Source organism: Papio anubis, chromosome 4 (genome assembly GCF_008728515.1).
Source record: "Papio anubis isolate 15944 chromosome 4, Panubis1.0, whole genome shotgun sequence".
NCBI classification, from domain to species: Eukaryota; Metazoa; Chordata; class Mammalia; order Primates; family Cercopithecidae; genus Papio; species Papio anubis.
In genome coordinates, this window is record NC_044979.1 from 50,211,767 (window position 1) to 50,233,302 (window position 21,536).

General features: G+C 38.6%; 3 protein-coding genes across 8 annotated transcripts in view; 2 read left to right on the forward strand and 1 right to left on the reverse strand.

Annotated features, from left to right (window-relative positions):
* Nucleotides 1-4,439: 4,439 nt before the first annotated feature.
* DNAJB9 (DnaJ heat shock protein family (Hsp40) member B9) lies at nucleotides 4,440-8,959 on the reverse strand. Of its 3 annotated transcripts, none has more exons than XM_009203693.2 (3): nucleotides 8,696-8,959; nucleotides 6,857-7,083; nucleotides 4,440-5,940 (listed from the first exon to the last, which is right to left on the reverse strand). In XM_009203693.2, exons 2-3 carry the CDS (start codon nucleotides 7,071-7,073, stop codon nucleotides 5,489-5,491), a joined length of 669 nt encoding a protein of 222 aa, XP_009201957.1. In that variant the 5' UTR covers nucleotides 7,074-7,083; nucleotides 8,696-8,959; the 3' UTR covers nucleotides 4,440-5,488. The 3 variants fall into 3 exon arrangements, with proteins under 3 accessions (XP_009201957.1, XP_031521091.1, XP_009201958.1); XM_031665231.1 differs by lacking the exon at nucleotides 8,696-8,959 and adding an exon at nucleotides 7,891-8,042; XM_009203694.2 differs by lacking the exon at nucleotides 8,696-8,959 and adding an exon at nucleotides 7,842-7,863.
* Nucleotides 8,960-9,025: 66 nt separating this feature from the next.
* Nucleotides 9,026-16,646, forward strand: THAP5 (THAP domain containing 5). 4 transcript variants are annotated; one of them, XM_003896481.5, is made up of 3 exons: nucleotides 9,077-9,303; nucleotides 12,748-12,940; nucleotides 13,671-16,646. In XM_003896481.5, exons 1-3 carry the CDS (start codon nucleotides 9,221-9,223, stop codon nucleotides 14,583-14,585), a joined length of 1,191 nt encoding a protein of 396 aa, XP_003896530.2. In that variant the 5' UTR covers nucleotides 9,077-9,220; the 3' UTR covers nucleotides 14,586-16,646. The 4 variants fall into 4 exon arrangements, with proteins under 4 accessions (XP_009201963.2, XP_003896530.2, XP_009201959.2 ...); XM_009203695.4 differs by having other exon boundaries at nucleotides 9,282-9,394; XM_009203697.4 differs by lacking the exon at nucleotides 9,077-9,303 and adding an exon at nucleotides 9,306-9,413.
* Nucleotides 9,200-21,536, forward strand: part of PNPLA8 (patatin like phospholipase domain containing 8) — a 90,418-nt gene continuing 78,081 nt past the window's right edge. Inside the window, exon 1 of the mRNA XM_009203701.2 lies at nucleotides 9,200-9,303. The gene's annotated coding sequence lies outside the window, so the exon portion shown is untranslated. The remainder of the gene's footprint in view (nucleotides 9,304-21,536) is intronic.

A 21,536-nucleotide genomic window follows, 5' to 3' on the forward strand; every position in this document is an offset into this window, starting at 1 on the left:
ATCTAAACCCTAGTAGACTATAAGATGATTTCCCATTTATCTTTATAGTCACAGTTTGATTTTTCTGTCTGCAAATACTGTCTTCTTATAAAAATATAACAACAAAAATTACTTTTATTTTCTTGGGAGAATAATAAAGGGGTTTTCATTTACATAAATTATCCTCTTATAATTTGCTTGATGATGGCTATTGTAGGTGTAAAATAGTCCTGAGGAAACAATATTATTCAAGTAGCTACAACAGTGATCAAAAGAAGAAAAGCTTGTTGATGAAATGTAGGCTAAAGCCCATCATAATGGGCTGTGATAGGATAATCTTTTTCAATCATAGTAAATTCAAATACTTTTTTTTTTTATAATGCAACACAAGTACCAACATAACAGATGCTATCATCCTTGCTTTGGTATGTGTTCATGCACATGTTCCAAAGGTTTATTATGATACGATTTTTTTTTTCACTTTTATTTAGGCCAGTATTTACCAAGCTTTTACTGTGGCACACTTGGATATGGTTAAGGGTACTTAGTAAAAATGTTTCCATGGTCCAATAAATTGAGCAAACAATATTTGATATCTCTACCAAAGATTCACAACATAGATTAGTATGTTGAGAATTCTGAGCAGCTCACTGTCTCAGTCTGTTCAGACTCATGACAAGATGCCATAGACTGTGTGGCTTATAAAAAACAGAAATTTATTTCTCACAGTTCTAGGGGCTGAGAAGTCTAAGATGAAGGCACTAGCAGATTGACTGTTTGGTGACAGCCCTCTTCCTCATAGATCTTCTCTAACCTCACATGGTAGAAAAAACGAGTGATCTCCCTTGGGCCCTTTTTACAAGGGCACTAATCCCATTCATGAGAATTCTGCCCCCTGACCTAATCACTCTATCGCCCTATCTCCTAATACTATAATTGCCCTATCTCCTAATACTATATGAATATGGGGAGGACATAACCATTCAGACCCTAGCACTCACCTAAAAAGAAACATATTTAACAAGGTTTGAATCCCAACCCAGATTTCACGAATCTATTTAAACATGATTTTTTTTTCATAACATACTTCTTACTCCTATAGAACATCATTCTGAAGAATAAGCTGTTGCTACATGGATTGAATCATAGCTGATACTCTACTAAAAAGTCCATGATAAAAATTCTGTCCAGAAATGTTTTCTTTTTCAAATAATTTAAGAGCACTTAATCTTGCTGCTATTCTGTTTTAAACCTGCTCCAATCAGGATAACCCCTACAACTTGACAGAAATTGGCATCCAGGTCATTTTTGATATCAGTATTGCTAAAAACAACAATGGTTAGTTCTCAGTCACCATCTTACTGGACTTAGTGGCAGCATTTTACAAGGCTGATCACTTTCTACTTCTTTTTTTCTTTCTTTCTTTTTTTTTTTCTTGAGACAGAGTCTCGCTTTGTCATCCAGGCTGGAGTGCAGTGGCATGATCTCAGCTCACCGCAACCTCCACCTCCTGGATGCAGGTGATTCTCCTGCCTCAGCCTCTCAAGTAGCTGGGAATACAGGCACCTGCCACCACACTTGGCTAATTTTTGTATTTTTAGTAGAGACAGGGTTTCATCATGTTGGTCAGGCTGGTCTCAAACTCCTGACCTCAAGCAATCCACCTGCCTTGGCCTCCCAAAATGCTAGGTTTACAGGCATGAGCCACCATGCCTGGCCTCTTTGTACTTCTTGATATATTTATTTCAATTCCTTCCAAGCCACAAAACTCATTACTCACTGGCTGCTGCTTCTCAGATGCCTTTGTAGGCTCCTCATTTTCTCTTTGCATTTTTACAGTACCGGGGGACTCAGTTATTCAATTGCTTTTTATATGTCTACACTTTCCCTCAGTAATTTCACCTACTCTCAAAGTTTTAAATATCACATATTTTGACAGTCCCAAAATGTGTATTTCCAGCTTCACTCTCTCTCCCAAACTTCAGACACATCTCCACCCATTTACTCATCATCTCAAATTTGGTATATCTAAGCTGAACTTCTGATTTTTCCTCCTAAATGTCTTCTTTCTGCAGCCTCTCCCATCTTAAAGGCAACTCTGTATTTCCAGTTACTCAGAACATGAAGCTTAGAATCATAGTTTTCTCCTCTGTCTTTTACACCTACTTTTGCTTATCTAATCCATAAGTAAATCCTGGTAGCTCTACTTGCAGAATACATCTGGAATCCAACCACTTCCACTGCTGCCACCCTCATGCAATGCACAAGCTGCAACAATTTTTCATTCTAGAATACTGAAATAGCCTCCAAACTGTCTCCCTATTTCACCATTGCCCCTCTATGTCTATTCTGAATAAAGCAGGTGGAGTGACCCTTTTAAAATGATTTAAAGATCAAGTCATTTATCTGCTCCAAGCTCAGCCATTATTCCAAAGTCAAATCCTTTACAAAGGTTGGCAAGGCCCTAGGTGATCTGCTTTCAACCCCTCTTATCTTTATGAATTCATCTTCTACTACTCTGGTTTGCTCACTGGCCTCCAGTTATGCTCACTTCTTTGCCATTCCTACAACTTCCCACATACGCTTTCACCTTCTGTACAAACAATTCCCTTCAAGTCTGCTCAAATTTACCTTCTCAATGAGGCCAATACTGACAATCCTGTCAAAAATGGCAACACATCCCCAACCTGCCTGCTCTCCCAATTCTCCTCTCCTGTGCTACATTTTCTTTCTCCATGCTTTATCAGTTTATAATTTATTCATATGGTTATTGCTTGTCTTTTTCCACAAGAATGCAATCACCCCCACCGTCCTGCTCACCCCTTATGGTGTATCATAATGAATAACAGTAAACAGAACTGCACAATAAATTATTTAGGTAGCTCCACATTAGGGCAACCTCTGGAGAGAAGTTTGTGAGGAAGTTGAGTAACAAAGTTGAGATACGAGGAAGAATATGAATTTCACAGGACAAAGTAGGCCTGCATAGTAGGGAACACCTGTACCACACATCTGTTACCTCACATTGGCTTTGGCTATTAGATATAATTGTAAACCAAATGTGAGTTCACATTACTTCATCTGTTCTGACACCATCATTAAAGAAATCCTGAAGTAAACAGGTTAAGACAAGAACTGTATTTGTTGATGCAATATTCTATTTAAAAAATCTGATACTAGAATCTTAAATTCTTTCAATCTCTGAATTATATTGTCAGGGCTACTCATTAGGGCTTCTTTTCCTAGCTGTCAGTTTTCCTTAAATGTCTGACATTCTTTGGACATCAGTATATTTATGAAGGATTAGATCAAATTGCACAGATAGCTGAGAAAGTTATGTGTCTGTATTAAACCTCTTTTGAATAGGAGCGATGGTTCTCAGTAAATTGCCAGGCAGTGGCCAATCACAGCTCACTGCAGCCTTAAACTCCTGAGCTCAAGTGATCCTCCCACCTCAGCTTCCAGAGTAGCTGGGACTACAGGTGCATGCCATCACACCCAGCTAAATTGTCAGGGTTTTTTAACCAGCAGGTACCCACAGGTAAGTATGTGGTCTGCATACAGAGTTGTTTCCCACCAAGCCAACATAAGGAGGCTTTACTCTGGGAGTGCTGCCATTTCTCACCAGCACCCTCTTGACCTTCAAGTGAAAATTCACTTCACCTCTATTCTGCCTTCACCTCACACCCTAATACTCTCAACTGGGAAGTCTTCCCCCAAATAACCGCTTTCTTTCAAGACTTGTTTAGTCCTTTGCCTGAGGAAAAAGTTACTTTTGTTAACAACTGTTTACCTGGAGGAAGCAGCAAACAGCAGAGCTTTCCAATGCAGTTCTCCAATAAATTTAGTATGAATGAATTCTACAACCTCACCCAAATCCAATCCTTAAAGCTTCTCCAGGACATCCTGATTGTGGTTTTTCTCATTTATTTCCCAATCCACACTCTTCTGCTTTATATATTACTGTAATGTCTCAAAACTTGATTTTTTTTAATAGGCTACAGATAATCCTCAGCCCAAAATTCAAGGTATCGCTAATTTTATTATCAAACAAAACTAGTAGATATAACTTCCAGGAAATAAGTTACATAAATATAACAGAATAACTTCATTTTCTTAAGTTTCAAATTAAAGATGATTAAGAAATATGGCTTTATGTAAAGTTTCTGCTTTCTCCCAACCAGACCTAAAGAAGAAAGAACTGGGAGCAGGAACGCTTGCTCCTAGCAAACAAACACAACAAAATTATAATTAAAAATCTCTTCAAGCTATCAAAATTTGTGACAGAAGAATGCAGTAGAAATTACCAAATGACAAACAAAATCCTATCAGAGTTTTCAGGTTAGTCAAAAGTAACTTCATGAATATAGCCTGCGATCAGCATATGTCCCATAGCTTATATGCCCTCTATACCTCCAGAGTTGCATAATAAACGTTTAACAATAAAAACACAATGAATATCAGGTTGTAAATATTTATATTTCTCTCACAAACAATGTTGTATGAGACATTTGTTTTAATATGTATCCATAGGATTAATACTCATATGGAGTATAATATGGAAAAGTGCAGAACTGAAGAAATAAGTCTATCTGAAAACAAAAGCACACATTTCTCACGATTTAAAAATATTGCACATAATAAGGTTGCACAGAAATTACTGGCTGGTTTTACAAACAGAATGAGGTATTAGTCAATCTCTAGATAAAGATGAGTAGCGAGAGGAGAAACTACACACACAAACACATAAATTTGTATTAAGACCTAAGAGTGCCTACAACTAAGAAAGAAATGTGAAAAGATATATAAGTAGCTATGATTTCAACACTACAAAATCACTTTTAGCCTGGGACCAAACACATGACAATCTCTTGGCAATATTTCATAAGTTTTCAACTCTTTTCCAGCCTAAATGACTATGGGCAATAAAACCATTTCCTTTACCCCAGTTCTACTGTAGAAAGGCAGAGTGCTGTGGTAAATATGAAACCATCCCTTTCTCAACCTTTCAGTAGCAATTAACCAAGATACTGTTCTCCTTTGCTGAATGACTCAATTATACAGTTTCATGTACATTCTGCAACCCAAGTCACAGATGTTACAGAACATGCAACTTTCAATTAGTAAAGGTTTAACTGCAAAAATCATTAGGTTCACACAACTTAAATCTACAATAACTTTTAAAGTTTAATCAGGTAAACTCAATCTTTTCTTGGTAATGAAACTGGTGACATTAGTGAGCCCAAGGGCAGGTAGAGAAAAAGATCTAGGCAAAATAATGTGTTTTTTAAAGAAACTTTCCTAATCAGGGAAATAATTAGCATTTTGTCCACTAGTTGAATGTTGCTGAATTTGTCAAAAAAAAAAAACCTTAAATATATTTAATAGCTATATCAAATTGTTTAAAGTGAAATCATGCACTTGTCAAAATAGTTCACAGAAAATTGTTTAGCATCAAAGATAATGAGGAAGAGTCAACTAGTTGGATTTAGTGAGAACAGAAAAAGAACTACTGTCCTGAACAGTCAGTGTATGTGGTAACCATATTTCCTCTTCGTTGAGTGACAGTCCTGCAGTGCTTGCTAGATCCATGAAATCTATTTTCAGTCTGTACTGTATGCCGATTGGTAGAGTCAAAACCACTAAAAGAAAACATTTTCTCCATATCTTCAAACATGTCATCAAATAATCCAGCTCCAAAAGAAAACTCTTGGAAATGATGCCTTTGTCTACTGGAACCATCCTGGCGTGTCTGGAAATGATTTTCAAAATGCTTCTTGGATCGAGTGTTTTGGTTTTGACCAAAAAAGCCAAAGTCTTTAAATAAGTCATCAAAATTGAAGTTAAATGACTGCTCAAAAGAACTTCCACTACCTCTTTGTCCTTTACCATTAGTAAAAGCAGTGTGTCCAAGTGTATCATACTCTTTTCGTCTATTAGCATCTGAGAGTGTTTCATATGCTGAAAGAGATAAAAATATTTTTAGTAACTGAAGATAAAATCTTCAAAATTACATACATTCAAATCTCTTCAAGTAAGTGAACTGAATATTATTATTTTAGGGAAGAATTTCACAACAGAAATAAAAGCAAAACACTACAAATAAAAGCATCAAGTTAATCGAACTTATAAAACAAGGTAGAAACTGTCTTATTAACTGCTGTATTATCAGCAGTTGGCACAATGCCATCTATAATACTCAATAAATAGTTATTAAATGCTATCATTACTACAAATAAACACGTGGGCAACAATTACAGAGTTCTTTAAGCTTCATATTATTTGTGTGAAATCATTAATTGTATTAAAAAATTAAACCATCAACTATAACCAATTAATAGGAATTAAGATTTTGCACCTCCTTGCTTAAGTAAATGTTTAATTCTAACTCCCTGCTCAGTTACCTTCACCCAACAATTACTGAATGCTCACAGGTGCAATTTGTTTTACAGCTAGTCCGGAATCAAAATTTGTTTCAATTTTTTTTTTAAAGACAAATATGGCTTTGAAACGCAGATCAAGTGAATAAAGCACTTTAGAGTCTAGTTTAATTTTTAAGTATTTAATGTTTAAAATGGTAAAATATTCTGTTTCATAAGTTAGTTGATAAGAATTTGGGGTACCTAAAATTCTTTTTGTCATAGAAACAACAGTGATCTTATAAATAACATAGAATAATAGATTTTCAATATGTTTAGATATGTATACCAATAAAATTATCTATTATTCTTTCATGTATTTATTCAGGAATCAAAGCATCTGTAATAAGAAAATAATCTCAGGGAATCATGCAATATCTATACATAAATCCCACTCCACCTATCATTCTCCTTACTAGTTAATAGTCATGACACTTCAGAGATTGGCATTTATTTACCTTCTGCAATCTCTCTGAATTTTGCTTCAGCATCCGGGCTCTTATTTTTGTCAGGGTGGTACTTCATGGCCAACTTGTGAAAGGCCTTCTTGATTTGGCGCTCTGATGCCGATTTTGGCACACCTAAGATATCATAGTAGCTTTTTGAGGCCAGAATTAATTCTGTTATCATTAAAATGCAGATTGCAAAGATGAAAAGTGACTGGGGAGTAGCCATTTCTAATATCCTAAAATAGAAAAGAAGAAAAAAATGTTATGGATGGAGCTAATCTTAAAACTTTTTTCTTTTAAAAGAAATCCAACACAAGGTAAACCTAATGCAGAATCAAAATGTTAAGCATACAGTATCGTGTACCTGTTCACACGTAATTTCACTTATAGTTTTATAACTCCCAAACTGGCTTAACCTTATTGAGAACAAAAATAATCCTTGGCTTTGTCCACTAATACTCTGGCCATACACAAAGGAGATACAAAATTTTCAATAACTGATTTTTAACCAGTTTATATTGAAGATTCATCAAATGCAAGCATTGAAGAAAAAAAAAAGAAAATCAAATAAGATCCCAACCTTCCTTTCAAGAATTCATACCCTGAAAGTAATAATGTATTTAACTTCACAGAAAAAAAATTAAAAAAAAAAAACGGTGGAGCACCAAGGTAAATAGCCCAGCATATGTAAATTAGTATTAATCTCTCTCTAAAAATTCAGCTTTCATTTCAACAGGTGAGCCAAGGACTGCAAGTAGAGAATCTTAATATCACAATATTAATACTGACAATACTAGAATGTTGTCTTTTTCCCAAATGTTAAGATCCCAAATGTTTAACCAGGAAGCGTGGCTAAATATTGTTTAAAACTCATGATGAACAGAATTTAAGATTTCTCCTACAGCTGCCAGAAAAATGAACTTTGACAGTTTCTACTGTGGTTAAGGCAGATTCTTACTTTCACACTTCTCAACAGTTAAAATATTTCTCTTACCTTTAAACCATTAAAGAAATGTTAGCTTAGAATTCTTGACAATACGTACTTAATGACTTGAGATTCAAAACGAAGGGCTGGATCCTGTTTTTTTGAATACGGTACCACCAGGGTCCTTAGTAACCTATGATGCCATAACAAGGCTGACGAAAAACACTACGGTTTGTGGAAATTGCCTAGTTTCCTCTCCAGTGGCCTTTCCTAAGAGTAATTAGCAGGCAGGTAGATTACTTATTTCCAGAGAGTTACTCGTAGTTACGGGTACCAAGGATCAAGTACCACCTCTCGGTTTAAGGAACATAAACAAGAGTGTGTCCCATGGACGCTGCGTCAATTGCAGGTTGCTCCCTAGTCAAAGGGCGGATCTAAAACTGACAGGGAGGCGCCTCACTGGTTCAGTAGACGTTATTCCACGGTCTCAAGGTGGACATCTAATGATTTTTTTTTTTTTTTTTTTTTTGAGCTGATTAGTTTTGTATTGTACAGACTTCTCATCCCCAAGACGGCCCCGCCAGCCAGCAGCCCATGCCTTATTCCCCAGCCTCGGTGGCCGGCTGGGCTGGACCGTCCAACCTTCACCTAAAGGCGAGGCACCTTCCCTGCCCGCCCAGGCCCCGCCGTAGAGGCTGCCTGAGAACCGGACTCTAATCCGGCGCCCGTGAAAGCCAGCGGCACAACCCAAAACACGATTCTGTGAGGCGGCTCTCTCCGTTTTTCTATTCTCTCGGCCAAAAACATGCAGTCCCTTATCCCTGCGGCGACCGTGGCGGACACGGAGGCCAATTCAGCTCACAAAGACACGTCTGGGCTACCCTCCGAACTCCCCTACCCACGACCCCGGCCTCGTCCCTCACCTGCACCCTCCGACTACTGCTGCTCCTCCACAGAGGCGCTGGCAACCCTGACGATCGGCTCGGGTCGGCTGCTCGGGCCCGGCCCCTCACCGCGGCCTCCCGGAGCTGGCGCGCGCCCTAATCTCGGTCCAACACCGACCTAGCGCTCCTCCCTCGTCGCCGGTGCCCAGTCCCCTCTCAGCCAGCTTCTCACGGGCAGCAGGCAGCCGCTGGCGCCACCACCTCAGAAGACCTACACGAAACGCTTCCCCATTGGCTTCTGCCTCCCCACGTGACCCCGGCGCCCTACGCGCACGTGGAAAACTGTTGTTGCCGCTAGGGCTGTGCGCCACTTCCGGCCCCAACCCCCGAAAAGGCGGTGCTTAAATCGGCGGAGGCGGAAGTGAGTCAATAGACGAGGCGGCCTTCCCGGCGGATGCCAGCGCAGGCGCAGTGGCTCGAGAGGCCTGGATCTGTGGCGCACCCTCAGTGAGGAGGGCTGCCCTGCGCCCGTCGCTGACCCGGGTTTCCCGGGGCCTCACCCGAATGATGCCCCGCTATTGCGCAGCGATTTGTTGTAAGAACCGCCGGGGACGAAACAATAAAGACCGGAAGCTGAGTTTTTATCCGTAAGTTGTCTGTGGAGCAGAAGTGTCAGCCTCGCCGTGAGGCGTTGGACCTGTGGCCTTTGGACTTGGGTGTCTCCTGTCCGCTCTGCCAGTGAGTCCTCAGCTACTCCGTACGTGGCCCGTCGCCCGCGGGAAGACGCGGGGAAGGCACTAGTTGAGTTTACCTAGCAATGCCCTTCCTGCGCGAGGACTGCGGGCTGGTGGCGAGGCCCAGGAGCCTGTTTGGGTGTTAACAGTTAAAACAGCAAAGTTTGCGCGGGCTTCTGTGGTTTTCAGAGTCTTTTCCCCACCTCTGGTGATCTCATTTCATTGAACAACATTAACCACCATTTTAAGATACGTGTAACCTGCGCGGTGGAAAGGTGCACGCAAAGTTAACTTACACCCCCTGCGAGTTAGGTCCCATAGGTATAATTTCATCCCACTTTTCTCCTGAGAAAACCGAGGCCCAGAATGATTAGGTAACCGACCTTGAAAGTTTAGTGTCAGAGCCATTGTAGATACTCTGCAGAGAGCAAGGTTTTATTCTGTTATTCAGAATTACTAGAGCCACAATATATTTCCATGAAACTATTGAAGCACTGATTTTTATTCAGAAGTACAGAAAAGCAGTGTCGTATAATAAGTAGGGGTCCAGGCTTCAATGCTAGATCCTGGTTCCACTACTTTGTAACTTAATGACCTCTTGGAAATTAAGCTTTAGTGTCTCACATATCTCATCTATAACGCGGAGATGTTAATAGTGCTTACGTGATTAATAACATGAAAAGCAACGTATTTAAAATACTGCATTTCTATTTTTTCTTGTATTTGAAAACAATTCGTTTAGATCTAACCTGGTTCAGATTTTCAGCCGTTGTTTTGTGCCCATTTTACTTTAGACCTGAAGGACTTATTCACTAATGATTCAACTGCTTTCCAGTATTTTAATTAATGGGGGGAAAAAAAAACTGATAACCCCACCAGGCGCCGTGGCTCACGCCTATAATCCCAGTACTTTGGGAAGCCGAGGCGGGCAGATCACCTGAGGTCGGGAGTTCGAGACCAGCCTGACCAACATGGAGAAACCCCTTCTCTACTAAAAATACAAAATTAGCCGGGCGTGGTGGTGCATGTCTGTGATCTCAGCTACTCGGGAGGCTGAGGCGGGAGAATCACTTGAACCGGGAGGTGGAGGTTGAGGTGAGCCGAGATCGCACCATTGCACCACAGCCTGGGCGACAAGAGCGAAACTCCGACTCGAAAACAAAACTGATAACCCCGAGTAATTCACAATCCATGGCAATATTTCCAGATTGTCTGCCTTGAAGCCCTGCCTCAAGATGCAAAGAGATGTTTGGGGGAGGAAAACAATCTAATCCACTTTCAGTTTATAGGAAAATATTACTGTACTAATGGCTCTACCTCTGAGAATGTTTGTAGCAAAAGATCATGTTGAACTTGATTTAACCTCGTATTTCCCAGATTTATTTGACCTTTGATATTGGAGATGGGGTGTAACTCCACACTAAAATTTTTAACTAACCTTTGTGGACCTTACAGTAACTTTTTAGGAAGGAAAAAATAATGCAAGTGAATTGTAAAGATTTTTTTTCACTGAAAATGTGAATTTGGTAAAAGTGGTATTATTTCTAGGGTTTTAAAAAAAAATTTTGTGTGTAATCCACAAAATAAAAATTTAGTTTTATTCTCCAGTAGCGCCAAACTTGAATTGAATTTACTCATGTTAACACTACAGCAAACTGTAGTTTAAATATATATATGAATTTGGGAATTCAGTTAATATAGTGTCCAGTCTGTACTGTGATTATCTTATGCTTTTGGGGGAATTACATAAGACAATGAAACAAAATTATCAAATGAATTGAACCAATATAAAGATATAATTTATTCAGGAAACATGATCAAGATTTCTTAAAGATTTACCTGTTGAGGAAGCAATACAATCCAGTTACCAATAAGGATATTCACAAAGTATTTTTTTAATGAGTTGATAACTTAGCATATAGGTACAATGGAAATAATGTGCAAACAGCATCCATATACATGAATTTACAGTAAAAAGCATTATTGTAAAAGGCCTATATCATTTCAGTTGTGACAAGAGAAATGAATTTACCAATGGCCAGAAGTAGTCAGGTCCTCTAAAAGAAAATTTGTTTGCCTTTAAAATTCCTTTTCTGGTTATACTTGTCATACTTACAACCTAATATTTGTAAAGTTAAAGTATTTTTAAAACATGATTAATATTGTTTCTGTGATTAGAATTTCCAAAGGTAGTTTATCTGATTTTTTCCATATGAGGATATCAGGATTAAAAAAAAGAGTACCCAGACTTTCCGTGGCATCTTAAAAAGTTAACAGAATTTAAGGGGGAAAAATATGATGCTACTACAAAACATAAGCTAAATGTTTGGGATTGGGGGAAGGGAATGTATAACAGCTACATTTTATATGAGAAACCTTATATTATTACTATTCTTATAAACAAGAAATTATGTGGTGTCTTGGACTGTGTTCTTGGAAAATTATCGAATGAAATATAAACCATTTTCAAATATTGTTTTGTATACTTTGACCCAAACCTTTTTAGATTGATAGGAAAAATTTTCTATCAAATTCTGCCATACATTGTAATGTTAGCACCAACTCTAAATCCAGGTTATTGTCAGGTACAGGAACAAAATGTATACAGCGCTGTCTTGCCATTTGTATTTGATTTGTTTTATGTAAAATATCTGAGACTGTCCCTTTTAACATGTTTCATTCTTGTATCAGAGTTTCTCCTTCAGAACTTGAATTTTGGAGTTCCCAGTTCATTAGTTATAGAAGTGTAGTACTATTAGACTGGATTACATATAGATAGAATTAAAGCTGATGCTAGTAAAGAGAATATTTTCAGTACTCTTTCAGCTGAATCATTTGTTTGAAATCATTTGTTTGAACAATCTACTTATTTTTTAAATATTAACATAAATTGTAAAGCTTAATGCTGCCTTGAATTGTAGACAACAAGCCATTTGACTTGAGGTGGTATTATGAAATACATTTGAACAGGAATTTATAATTTATACAAAGCTCTTTTCTAGTTCTAGGCAAACTGTACAGCAATATAAAAATGGAACATAATCCATAGAAAATACAAATAGATTTTGTTCTTTATAGGAACACATATATTTTACTTGAAGGGACTCTGAATTATGTTCAGCTCTTACCAGATAAGAGCCTTGGCTACATGTCTTACACCTTAGGCCTCTTACTGCAGAGATGATAATGGTACTAGTTGTGATGAAGATACTCTTATTTGGTAGGGATGGTTGCCTTCCTCTTGTAGCACTTACTTGATGCATAGGTTACCCAGATATATGGGGTTGGAATTTGGCAAAGTTGTAAAAATATAGCAAAGTTTTCCTTTTTTTCTTCTTTTTTTTTTTTAAATTCCAGATTTCCTCTACATGACAAAGAAAGACTGGAAAAGTGGTTAAAGAATATGAAGCGAGATTCATGGGTTCCCAGTAAATACCAGTTTCTATGTAGTGACCATTTTACTCCTGACTCTCTTGACATCAGATGGGGTATTCGATATTTAAAACAAACTGCAGTTCCAACAATATTTTCTTTGCCTGAAGACAATCAGGTATTGCAGTATGGGAGAGGGGTAATGCTGAGCAGAGTGGCAGATTGCAGGGTGGCAGGTGATCAGGTGGGAGAGTAGGAGGGAACTATAACTTGGGTAAGCAGATACTTGGAAAAAAGGGAGCACTAACTTGTGCTTTTACTAAAAGTGATAATTTAAAAAAAATTGAAGTCATGAAGCACAGCTTAAGAGAAGCAAGAGATATACATTATTAAGTTATTAACACAAGTTCATGAGTTTTATTTTTTATACTTTCTTTTTTGTGTGTGTGAGACAAGGTCTCATTCTCTCACCCTGGCTGGAGTGCAGTGGCACGATCTCAGCTCACTGCAACCTCTGCCTCCCAGGTTCAAGCCATTCTCTTGCCTCAGCCTCCTGAGTAGCTGGGATTACAGGCGCCTGCCACCACGCCCGGCTAATTTTTGTATTTTTAGTAGGGATGGGGGTTTCACCATGTTAGCCAGGCTGGTCTTGAACTCCTGACCTCAGGTGATCTGCCCGCCTTGGCCTCCCAAAATACTAGTCTTTTGAATGATCTCAAATGTTTCTGTCGTATATTGAATGGGATTAATGTTTTTTAGAAAACACTTTAAGGTGTATGTACTTAGAACTTTTTTTTTGTTAACTAAATTGCTTGGCCTTGTAGTGCTCAAAATTATAATTAAATAGCACTAGCATAATAAGCCAGTAAAGGTCTTCTTTTTCAGAACATGAAAATATTATTTTCTAGGGAAAAGACCCTTCTAAAAAAAAATCCCAGAAGAAAAACTTGGAAGATGAGAAAGAAGTATGCCCAAAAGCCAAGTCAGAAGAATCATTTGTATTAAATGAGACAAAGAAAAATATAGTTAACACAAATGTGCCCCCTCAACATCCAGAATTACTTCATTCATCTTCCTTGGTAAAGCCACCAGCTCCCAAAACAGGAAGTATACAAAATAACATGTTAACTCTTAATCTAGTTAAACAACATACTGGGAAACCAGAATCTACCTTGGAAACATCAGTTTACCAAGATACAGGTATAGGTGATTTTCACACATGTTTTGAGGATCTGAATTCTACAACCATTACTTTGACAACTTCAAATTCAAAAAGTATTCATCAATCTTTGGAAACCCAAGACGTTCTTGAAGTAACTACCAATCATCTTGCTAATCCAAACTTCACAAGTAATTCCATGGAAATAAAGTCAGCACAGGAAAATCCGTTCTTATTCAGCACAATTAATCAAACAGTTGAAGAATTAAATACAAGTAAAGAATCTGTTATTGCCATTTTTGTACCTGCAGAAAATTCTAAACCTTCAGTTAATTCTTTTATATCTACCCAAAAAGAAACTATGGAAATGGAAGACATAGACATCGAAGACTCCTTGTATAAGGATGTAGACTATGGGACAGAAGTTTTACAAATCGAACATTCTTACTGCAGACAAGATATAAATAAGGAACATCTTTGGCAGAAAGTCTCTAAGCTACATTCAAAGATAACTCTTCTAGAGTTAAAAGAGCAACAAACTCTAGGTAGACTGAAGTCTTTGGAAGCTCTTGTAAGGCAGTTAAAGCAGGAAAACTGGCTATCTGAAGAAAATGTCAAGATTATAGAAAACCATTTTACAACATATGAAGTCACTATGATATAGAATAACTAGGTTTTAAAACTATGACTGTTAAATAAGCTTTTTCCAGCCAAAGCAAACTACATGTAAACTTTTTCCTGTATAAAGTTCTCATCTTAATGAACCTATGACAGTGTTGTAAAGTTATGAACTGTATCCTATTCTTGTAATGCTCATTTAAGAAAAACAGAGTTGGGCTGGAAAGAAAAGCAGTTTTGTTACTTGATACTTTTCCAGATTAAAACTTAGCACATAAAAGGATTCAGTTATAACATGAGAAAACAAAGAAGTGGTCAAAGAGCACAGATTAGAAGTCAGGTTCAGGAATCAGTCCTGGGTCTACCACTGGCATATGACTTGGGCAAGTTACTTAACGATTGTGCCTCAGTCCCTAATTTGTAAAATAAGCACTCACAGATTTCTGATTGGTTCTTTATAGAGCCTTCCCTTTTTATTAAGATACTTCTATTAGAACACATTTTCTATAAGATAATGCATACTTAATACTAGAAGTTGGCTAGAATTTGATGATATTAACTATGTATTATTTTCAATATTTATTGAATTCTGTAGTGTTTGACCTTTTGGCTGTAGTTATATATTACAGTTATATATCTGTAATAGAAAGAAAGATAAAACTTTTTCTTTTTTTTTAGATGGAGAGATGGAGTCTCACTCTGTAACCCAGGCTAGAGTGCCGTGGCCCGATCTCAGCTCACTGCAGCCTCTGCCTCCCGGGTTGAAGTGATTCTCCTGCCTCAGCCTCCCGAGTAGCTGGGATTACAGGTGCACACAACCACATCCGGCTTATTTCTGTATTTTTAGTCGAAACGGGGTTTCACCATGTTGGCCTGGCTGGTCTTGAACTCCTGACCCCAGGTGATCCACCTGCCTCAGCCTCCCAAAGTGCTGGGATTATAGGCATGAGCTACTGCGCCTGGCCAAGATAGAACTTTTATAATTTTATGCCAGTTGAATTAAAGGAACCACCCATTAGCCCAGTTCTTAGGAGAGGTACTTCAAACTTGAAAGAGTATGTATTTCAGTAACTTATATGTGGCTAACCATCAAATACATAGTCATCTAAGCTTCTAAATGTTCTGTATTTATACAGTTATATTTATAAACCAAAAATTTTAATGAGGTTAATTTTAAATATAAGTATATTTTAGAAATCACAGTTTGTATCTGTTTCTTAGTAGGTGTGGCTTTTAAAATATGTGCTTGTTCATTGTTAAATTCCAGAATAATAGAGTAATACTTAATACTGTACATTCCCACTTATGTATATTTTATTAAAATTTATAAGCAAGAAATTATACATAAGTGGTCATGATATTAGGGAAACAAAGAATTTCTCTTAGGAAAGAGAAGTGATGGTAATGTAAATAAAAATACTGTTTATATTCACATGATTTTAAGAAAACTGTAAAAGCAAAGACTGTAGTAATGACACAAATATGACAAATAGATGTTTTCTTAAAATTGGCAGTCAATATAATTATGTTTCTGCCTATGATATTGAGGAAGTTCTATCAGTCTGATTCTTAAGTTTTCTCATCTGTTAAGTAGAAGATACTATTACTTACCTTAAAGGGTGGCTTTAAGGAACAAACATGTTTTTGGTTCTGGAATATAGGAGGTGCTCAATAAAAGTTGATGCTGAATGGCAAATAATATTCTAATTGTTTTGTAAATGCATGATGATTATTTTTGGCCATATGTGACTTAGTTTAATTAGGCTAATATTAATTGGTACTGTATGAAAATGTGTCAGCTAATTATAAAAAATTAGAAGTGTCTTAGGTGACGATGGGGGAGAAAACTTAAAATCTTTGCGTAAATTATGGGTAGATAATTGATAGAGTTAATACAGTGTTATTAAGTATTCCCATGTTGTGTTTTGCGAATACTTAATTTAAAATAATACAGATGAAAATAATTTTGAGTCATGATAAAGAAATGATATATTAACTTAAGTTTCAACATGTACATTGTAGTAATTTTCTGTTTAAAGTTACAGGTTCCTCAGGAAAAAAACTTAAACTAGCTGTATTTCTTTAATAAATTATAAGTAAAGGTTGACTATCTCTTCTCTGAAAATCCAAAATGCTCCAAAATCTGAAACTTTTTGCGCACGAACATAACATGCACACTAGGGCATTTCAGTCTTCAGATTTTTGAATTGGGGATGCTCAGCTGTTAAGTGTACTGCAGATATTTCAAAATCTGAAAAACAGTACCCTTTCTGTATTCATGTCCATCCTTACTCTGATTATCTGGACCATAGTAATCATTCTCCGGTAAAACTTTCAACAACATTGCTCTTTTGCCTATTGTTCTCACTTGCCTAAACTACATTCCTGGTTGAGTTCAAATATCTCTTTGCCTTTTCTCTTCCTACATCAGAAGAGCTGGTAGAAATAGAAAAAAGAATCACATGATTGGACAGACTTGATTATAGATTCATGAGCACAAATCAGAGGAGCCCAGCAGTGTTACTGTATTTTTCTAGCAAGCTCATAACCCCACTCTCAAATTCCCTCTCTCACTCCTTCCTTCCTTTCCTGACTCTCCTTCCCACTTGCCCAAGATGAGGATCTCATCACATGCTTCATTTAGAAAATCAAAACCAAGCCTGTAATCCCAGCACTTTGGGAGGCCGAGACGGGCGGATCACGAGGTCAGCAGATCGAGACCATCCTGGCTAACCCGGTGAAACCCCGTCTCTACTAAAAAATACAAAAAACTAGCCGGGCAAGGTGGCGGGCGCCTGTAGTCCCAGCTACTCGGGAGGCTGAGGCAGGAGAATGGCGTAAACCCGGGAGGCGGAGCTTGCAGTGAGCTGAGATCCGGCCACTGCACTCCAGCCTGGGCGACAGAGCCAGACTCCGTCTCAAAAAAAAAAAAAAAGAAAATCAAAACAATCATTAGCTCATCCTGTCTCTTATAAGGTCATTAATGGTCTTAAAACTAAAAACCAAAAATTATTTTTATTCCTGTATTTATTCGTTGAGGCCTAATGGATACAGGGTACAGTATTTATTGCTGCCCACATCAGAATGAAAAAAAATTGTCATTTCACAGTAATTTGTTTCTGTAGAAACCCACAGTCATCCATGTAAAGGAATGGGCTGATGAAATTCAATACTTGTCACCTGAGGCAACAAATTTGTTCCTAAAACATACATTCTAAAATTGAAAGATTTCCTAGGATTTGGAGTAAGAAAGTCTTCAGAAATTTGTGAACCTCCTAAAAACTACAGTGAATAGTCCTCAAAATCTGAATGGAAGAAAGTAAGGGTAAATGAGATGGATGAAAGGGAAGAAATATGGATGAAAGGATTGATGGATAGATGGGTGTGTTTAGGCTCCACCTTCTTGTTTAACAACTGTTCTTTCCTAGGTAGTAGCTAGAGTTCAAGTCTGAACAAAATCCAGTGAGGATTCTACAGTTCCCTCAACCTAAAGGAGCAGAATGGGAAATCTTGTGAACTGAATCTGGATTCCTCACCCCATCTCAGTAAATAAGATACCCTAATTACTAAAAGACCCTCATCTGGTACAGATGTGTATCTGAGACAAGTCTCAATTAAGAAAGTTTATTTTGCCAAGGTTAAGGATGTGCCCTTGACACAGCCTCAGGAGGCGCTGATGGCATATGCCGAAGGTGATTGGGGTACAGCTTGCTTTTATACATTTTAGGGAGACATGAGACATCAATATGTGTAAGATGTACATTGATTTGGTCTGGAAAAGCTGAGCAAGTCAAAGCGGGGCTTCCAGGTCAAAAGTAGGTAAGAGAAAAAAGGCTGCATTCTTTTGAGTACTTGATCAGCCTCCTGCTGAATACATAATTTAACCTGGCTCAGTGAATCTGCATTTTTACATAAACAGCAGGGCAGGGGAAACAATCAGATATGCAGGTCTCAGGTGAACCTCAGAGGGATGACTGAGTTCTGTCTGTCCTTTGCTACAAGGAATTTCCTTGTTGGCAAATTGTGAGGGAGGCATATAGCTCTTTATCATTGTGACTGTCTTATTTAGGAATAAAATGGGAGGCAGGTTTGCCTGACATAGTTCCCAGATTGACTTTTCCTTGGCTTAGTGATTTGGGGGTCCTGAGACTTTCCTTTCCCAGATGTCAAGAACCAAGTCAGTGTTTGGATCTGCTTATCACTAAATCCAGATTTTTGAATGATAAAAGTAATACTGGCCAGTTGCAGTGGCTCCTAACTGTTAGATCTAACCTGGTTCAGATTTTCCCAGCACTTTGGGAGGCCCAGGTAGACAGATTGCTTGAACTTTGGAGTTAAAGACTAGCCTGGGGCCGGGCGCGGTGGCTCAAGCCTGTAATCCCAGCACTTTGGGAGGCCGAGACGGGCGGATCACGAGGTCAGGAGATCGAGACCATCCCAACATGGGCTAACATGGTGAAACCCCGTCTCCACTAAAAAATACAAAAAACTAGCCGGGCGAGGTGGCGGGCGCCTGTAGTCCCAGCTACTCGGGAGGCTGAGGCAGGAGAATGGCGTGAACCTGGGAGGCGGAGCTTGCAGTGAGCTGAGATTCAGCCACTGCACTCCAGCCTGGGCGACAGAGCGAGACTCCGTCTCAAAAAAAAAAAAAAAAAAAAGACTAGCCTGGGCAACATGGCGAAAGCCTGTCTCTGCAAAAAAAAAAAAAAAAAATAGCCAGGCATGGTGGTGTGTGCCTGTATTCCCAGCTATGTAGAAGTCTGAGATGGAAGGATTGCTTGAGCTCAGGAGGTAGAGGCTACAATGGGCTGAGGTCGTGCCACTGCATTCCAACCTGGGCACGAAAGTGAGACCCTGTCTTAAAAAAAAAAAAGACAAATGGTATGTATGTTGTTTTCTAATTTAGAATGTGTTTCATTCTCATCACTACCATGGCACATGCCTAAGGTTGCAGTCAGTGACCAAAGCAACACTTTAATAATGCAAGAGAGGATTTGAGTTAGGGTTCTTTTGGTTACAAGGAACAGAAATTCAATCCAGCTCAAGAAAGGAAACAGGGAAGAACAGAACTGAAAGGCCCAAACTAGGGTCTCAGGAATTCAAACACAGAAGTTGCAGTACAGGCAGGCACAATGGCTCACACCTGTAATCCCAACACTCTCAGGGGCCAACGCAGGAGGATCACCTGAGGCCAAGAGTTTGAGACCAGCCTGGGCAACATAGTGAGACCCGATATCTACAAAAAATTTAAAAATTAGCTGGGCATGGTGGTTTGTGCTTTTAGTCCCAGTTACTCGGGAGGCTGAAGTGGGAGGATCTCTTGAGCCTAGGAGGTCAAGGCTGCAGTGAGCCATGACTGCGCCACTGCATGCCAGCCTGGGCAACAGAGTGAGACCCTGTCAAAAAAAGTTGCAGTACAGTTGTGCCCCATAGTAGTTGGTTCTGGAAGACATCTGGAAAAGAGGCTCCCTCATGTCAACTGCTTCCTGAATGGCATCTGTTTCATATTCTCTCTCCCAGCCAAACCTTATAATCTCAGTTTACAAATAGGCCCCTAAGTTTCTCAACATTATGAATCTTCAGCTTTCTCTGTTAATTAGCTCAGTCATTCAATTTTCTAATTCCAGATTTCCAAAAGAGGGATCCAACTGACCTTGCATATTTTTTTAAGCCAGTGGGTCTCTAGTAAACCGGTGAGTTGGCATCCTTTGGGTCCTGTCTTACAGGCTGCAGTTGCATCCAATGAATAGGATGGGGAAGGGTATAGAACATGGTATGGAACCGACTCATCTACCTCAGTAAAGCCTTGAAAAGGAGCAATTTCCCTTTGAAAAAGAGGTTGTGGGTGAGCAAGCAGGTAATTGCTTTAGTGCTATGCTGCTGTAAAATATGAACAATATGAGAATGACATCATTTGTATATCATTCTCTCCTTTGCAAACAAGGTCCTTCATGCCTTTCCTTGAGCTTGGAACTCAAGAAGTGGCCTGCTAAGCCATTTCCCTGTTTCCAGAGAAAGTAAGAACCAGGCAGTACTGTACAAGATAACATGTAATCTTATAAAGAGAGTAGGTTTAAAGCTAATTTGAACTAATAGTTTTAACGTAATAAATTTAGAGCTATTCACATCCCCAATTTTGAAATAACCTGAAGACATTAATATGAAACTATACATATTTAATGTTTTAATAAAAGAAGCTCTAAAATAGTGATATGGTTTGGCTTTGCGTTCCCACCTAAATTTCATCTCAAATTGTAATCCCCAGGTGTTGAGGGAGGGACCTGGTGGGAGCTGATTGGATCATGGGGGCAGTTTTCCCCATGCTGTTCTCGTGATCATGAGTTCTCATGAGATCTGATGATTTTTATAAGGGGCTCTTCCACCTACTCTCACTCACTCTCTCTCCTGCCACCATGTAAAATGTGCCAGCTTCCCCTTATGCCATGATTGTAAGTTTCCTGAGACCTCTGTAGCCATGCGGAACTGTGAGCCAATTATACCTCTTTTCCTTAGTCTCAGATATTTCTTTACAGCAGTGTGAGAATGGACTAATACAAGTAGTAATCTCACTTCATTCACAATATCTTTCGTAGAAACCTTAAGGAGAAGGAACAATACATCATTAATCTGTTAGCACATCAGTTATTTGGTTCCAAGGTTCAGGTTTTTACTAGTGTTTGTGGTATATATACGAATAGTATGCAATGTCTAATTAAATTCGGTGACCCTTTGTTCTCCTGCATCACTAGCAAATGTATTCATTTATTTCCTCTCTCCATAGAGACTACACCTTCTGTATAATAAGAGAAACACTCTCATATTTTCATGCTAGAAAGAAGTCATTCTCTAAAGCAAACATTCTTATTCAGACTTTCATTCTCTGTCTTTGACTCCCTCTAGCTCCCACACCCTATGTTAAGGGCCTCCAGCCTGCCCTGCATCCCAGAGCTTTTGACTGTGATATTGACTCAATCTTATGTATCTATGCTGTAACTTT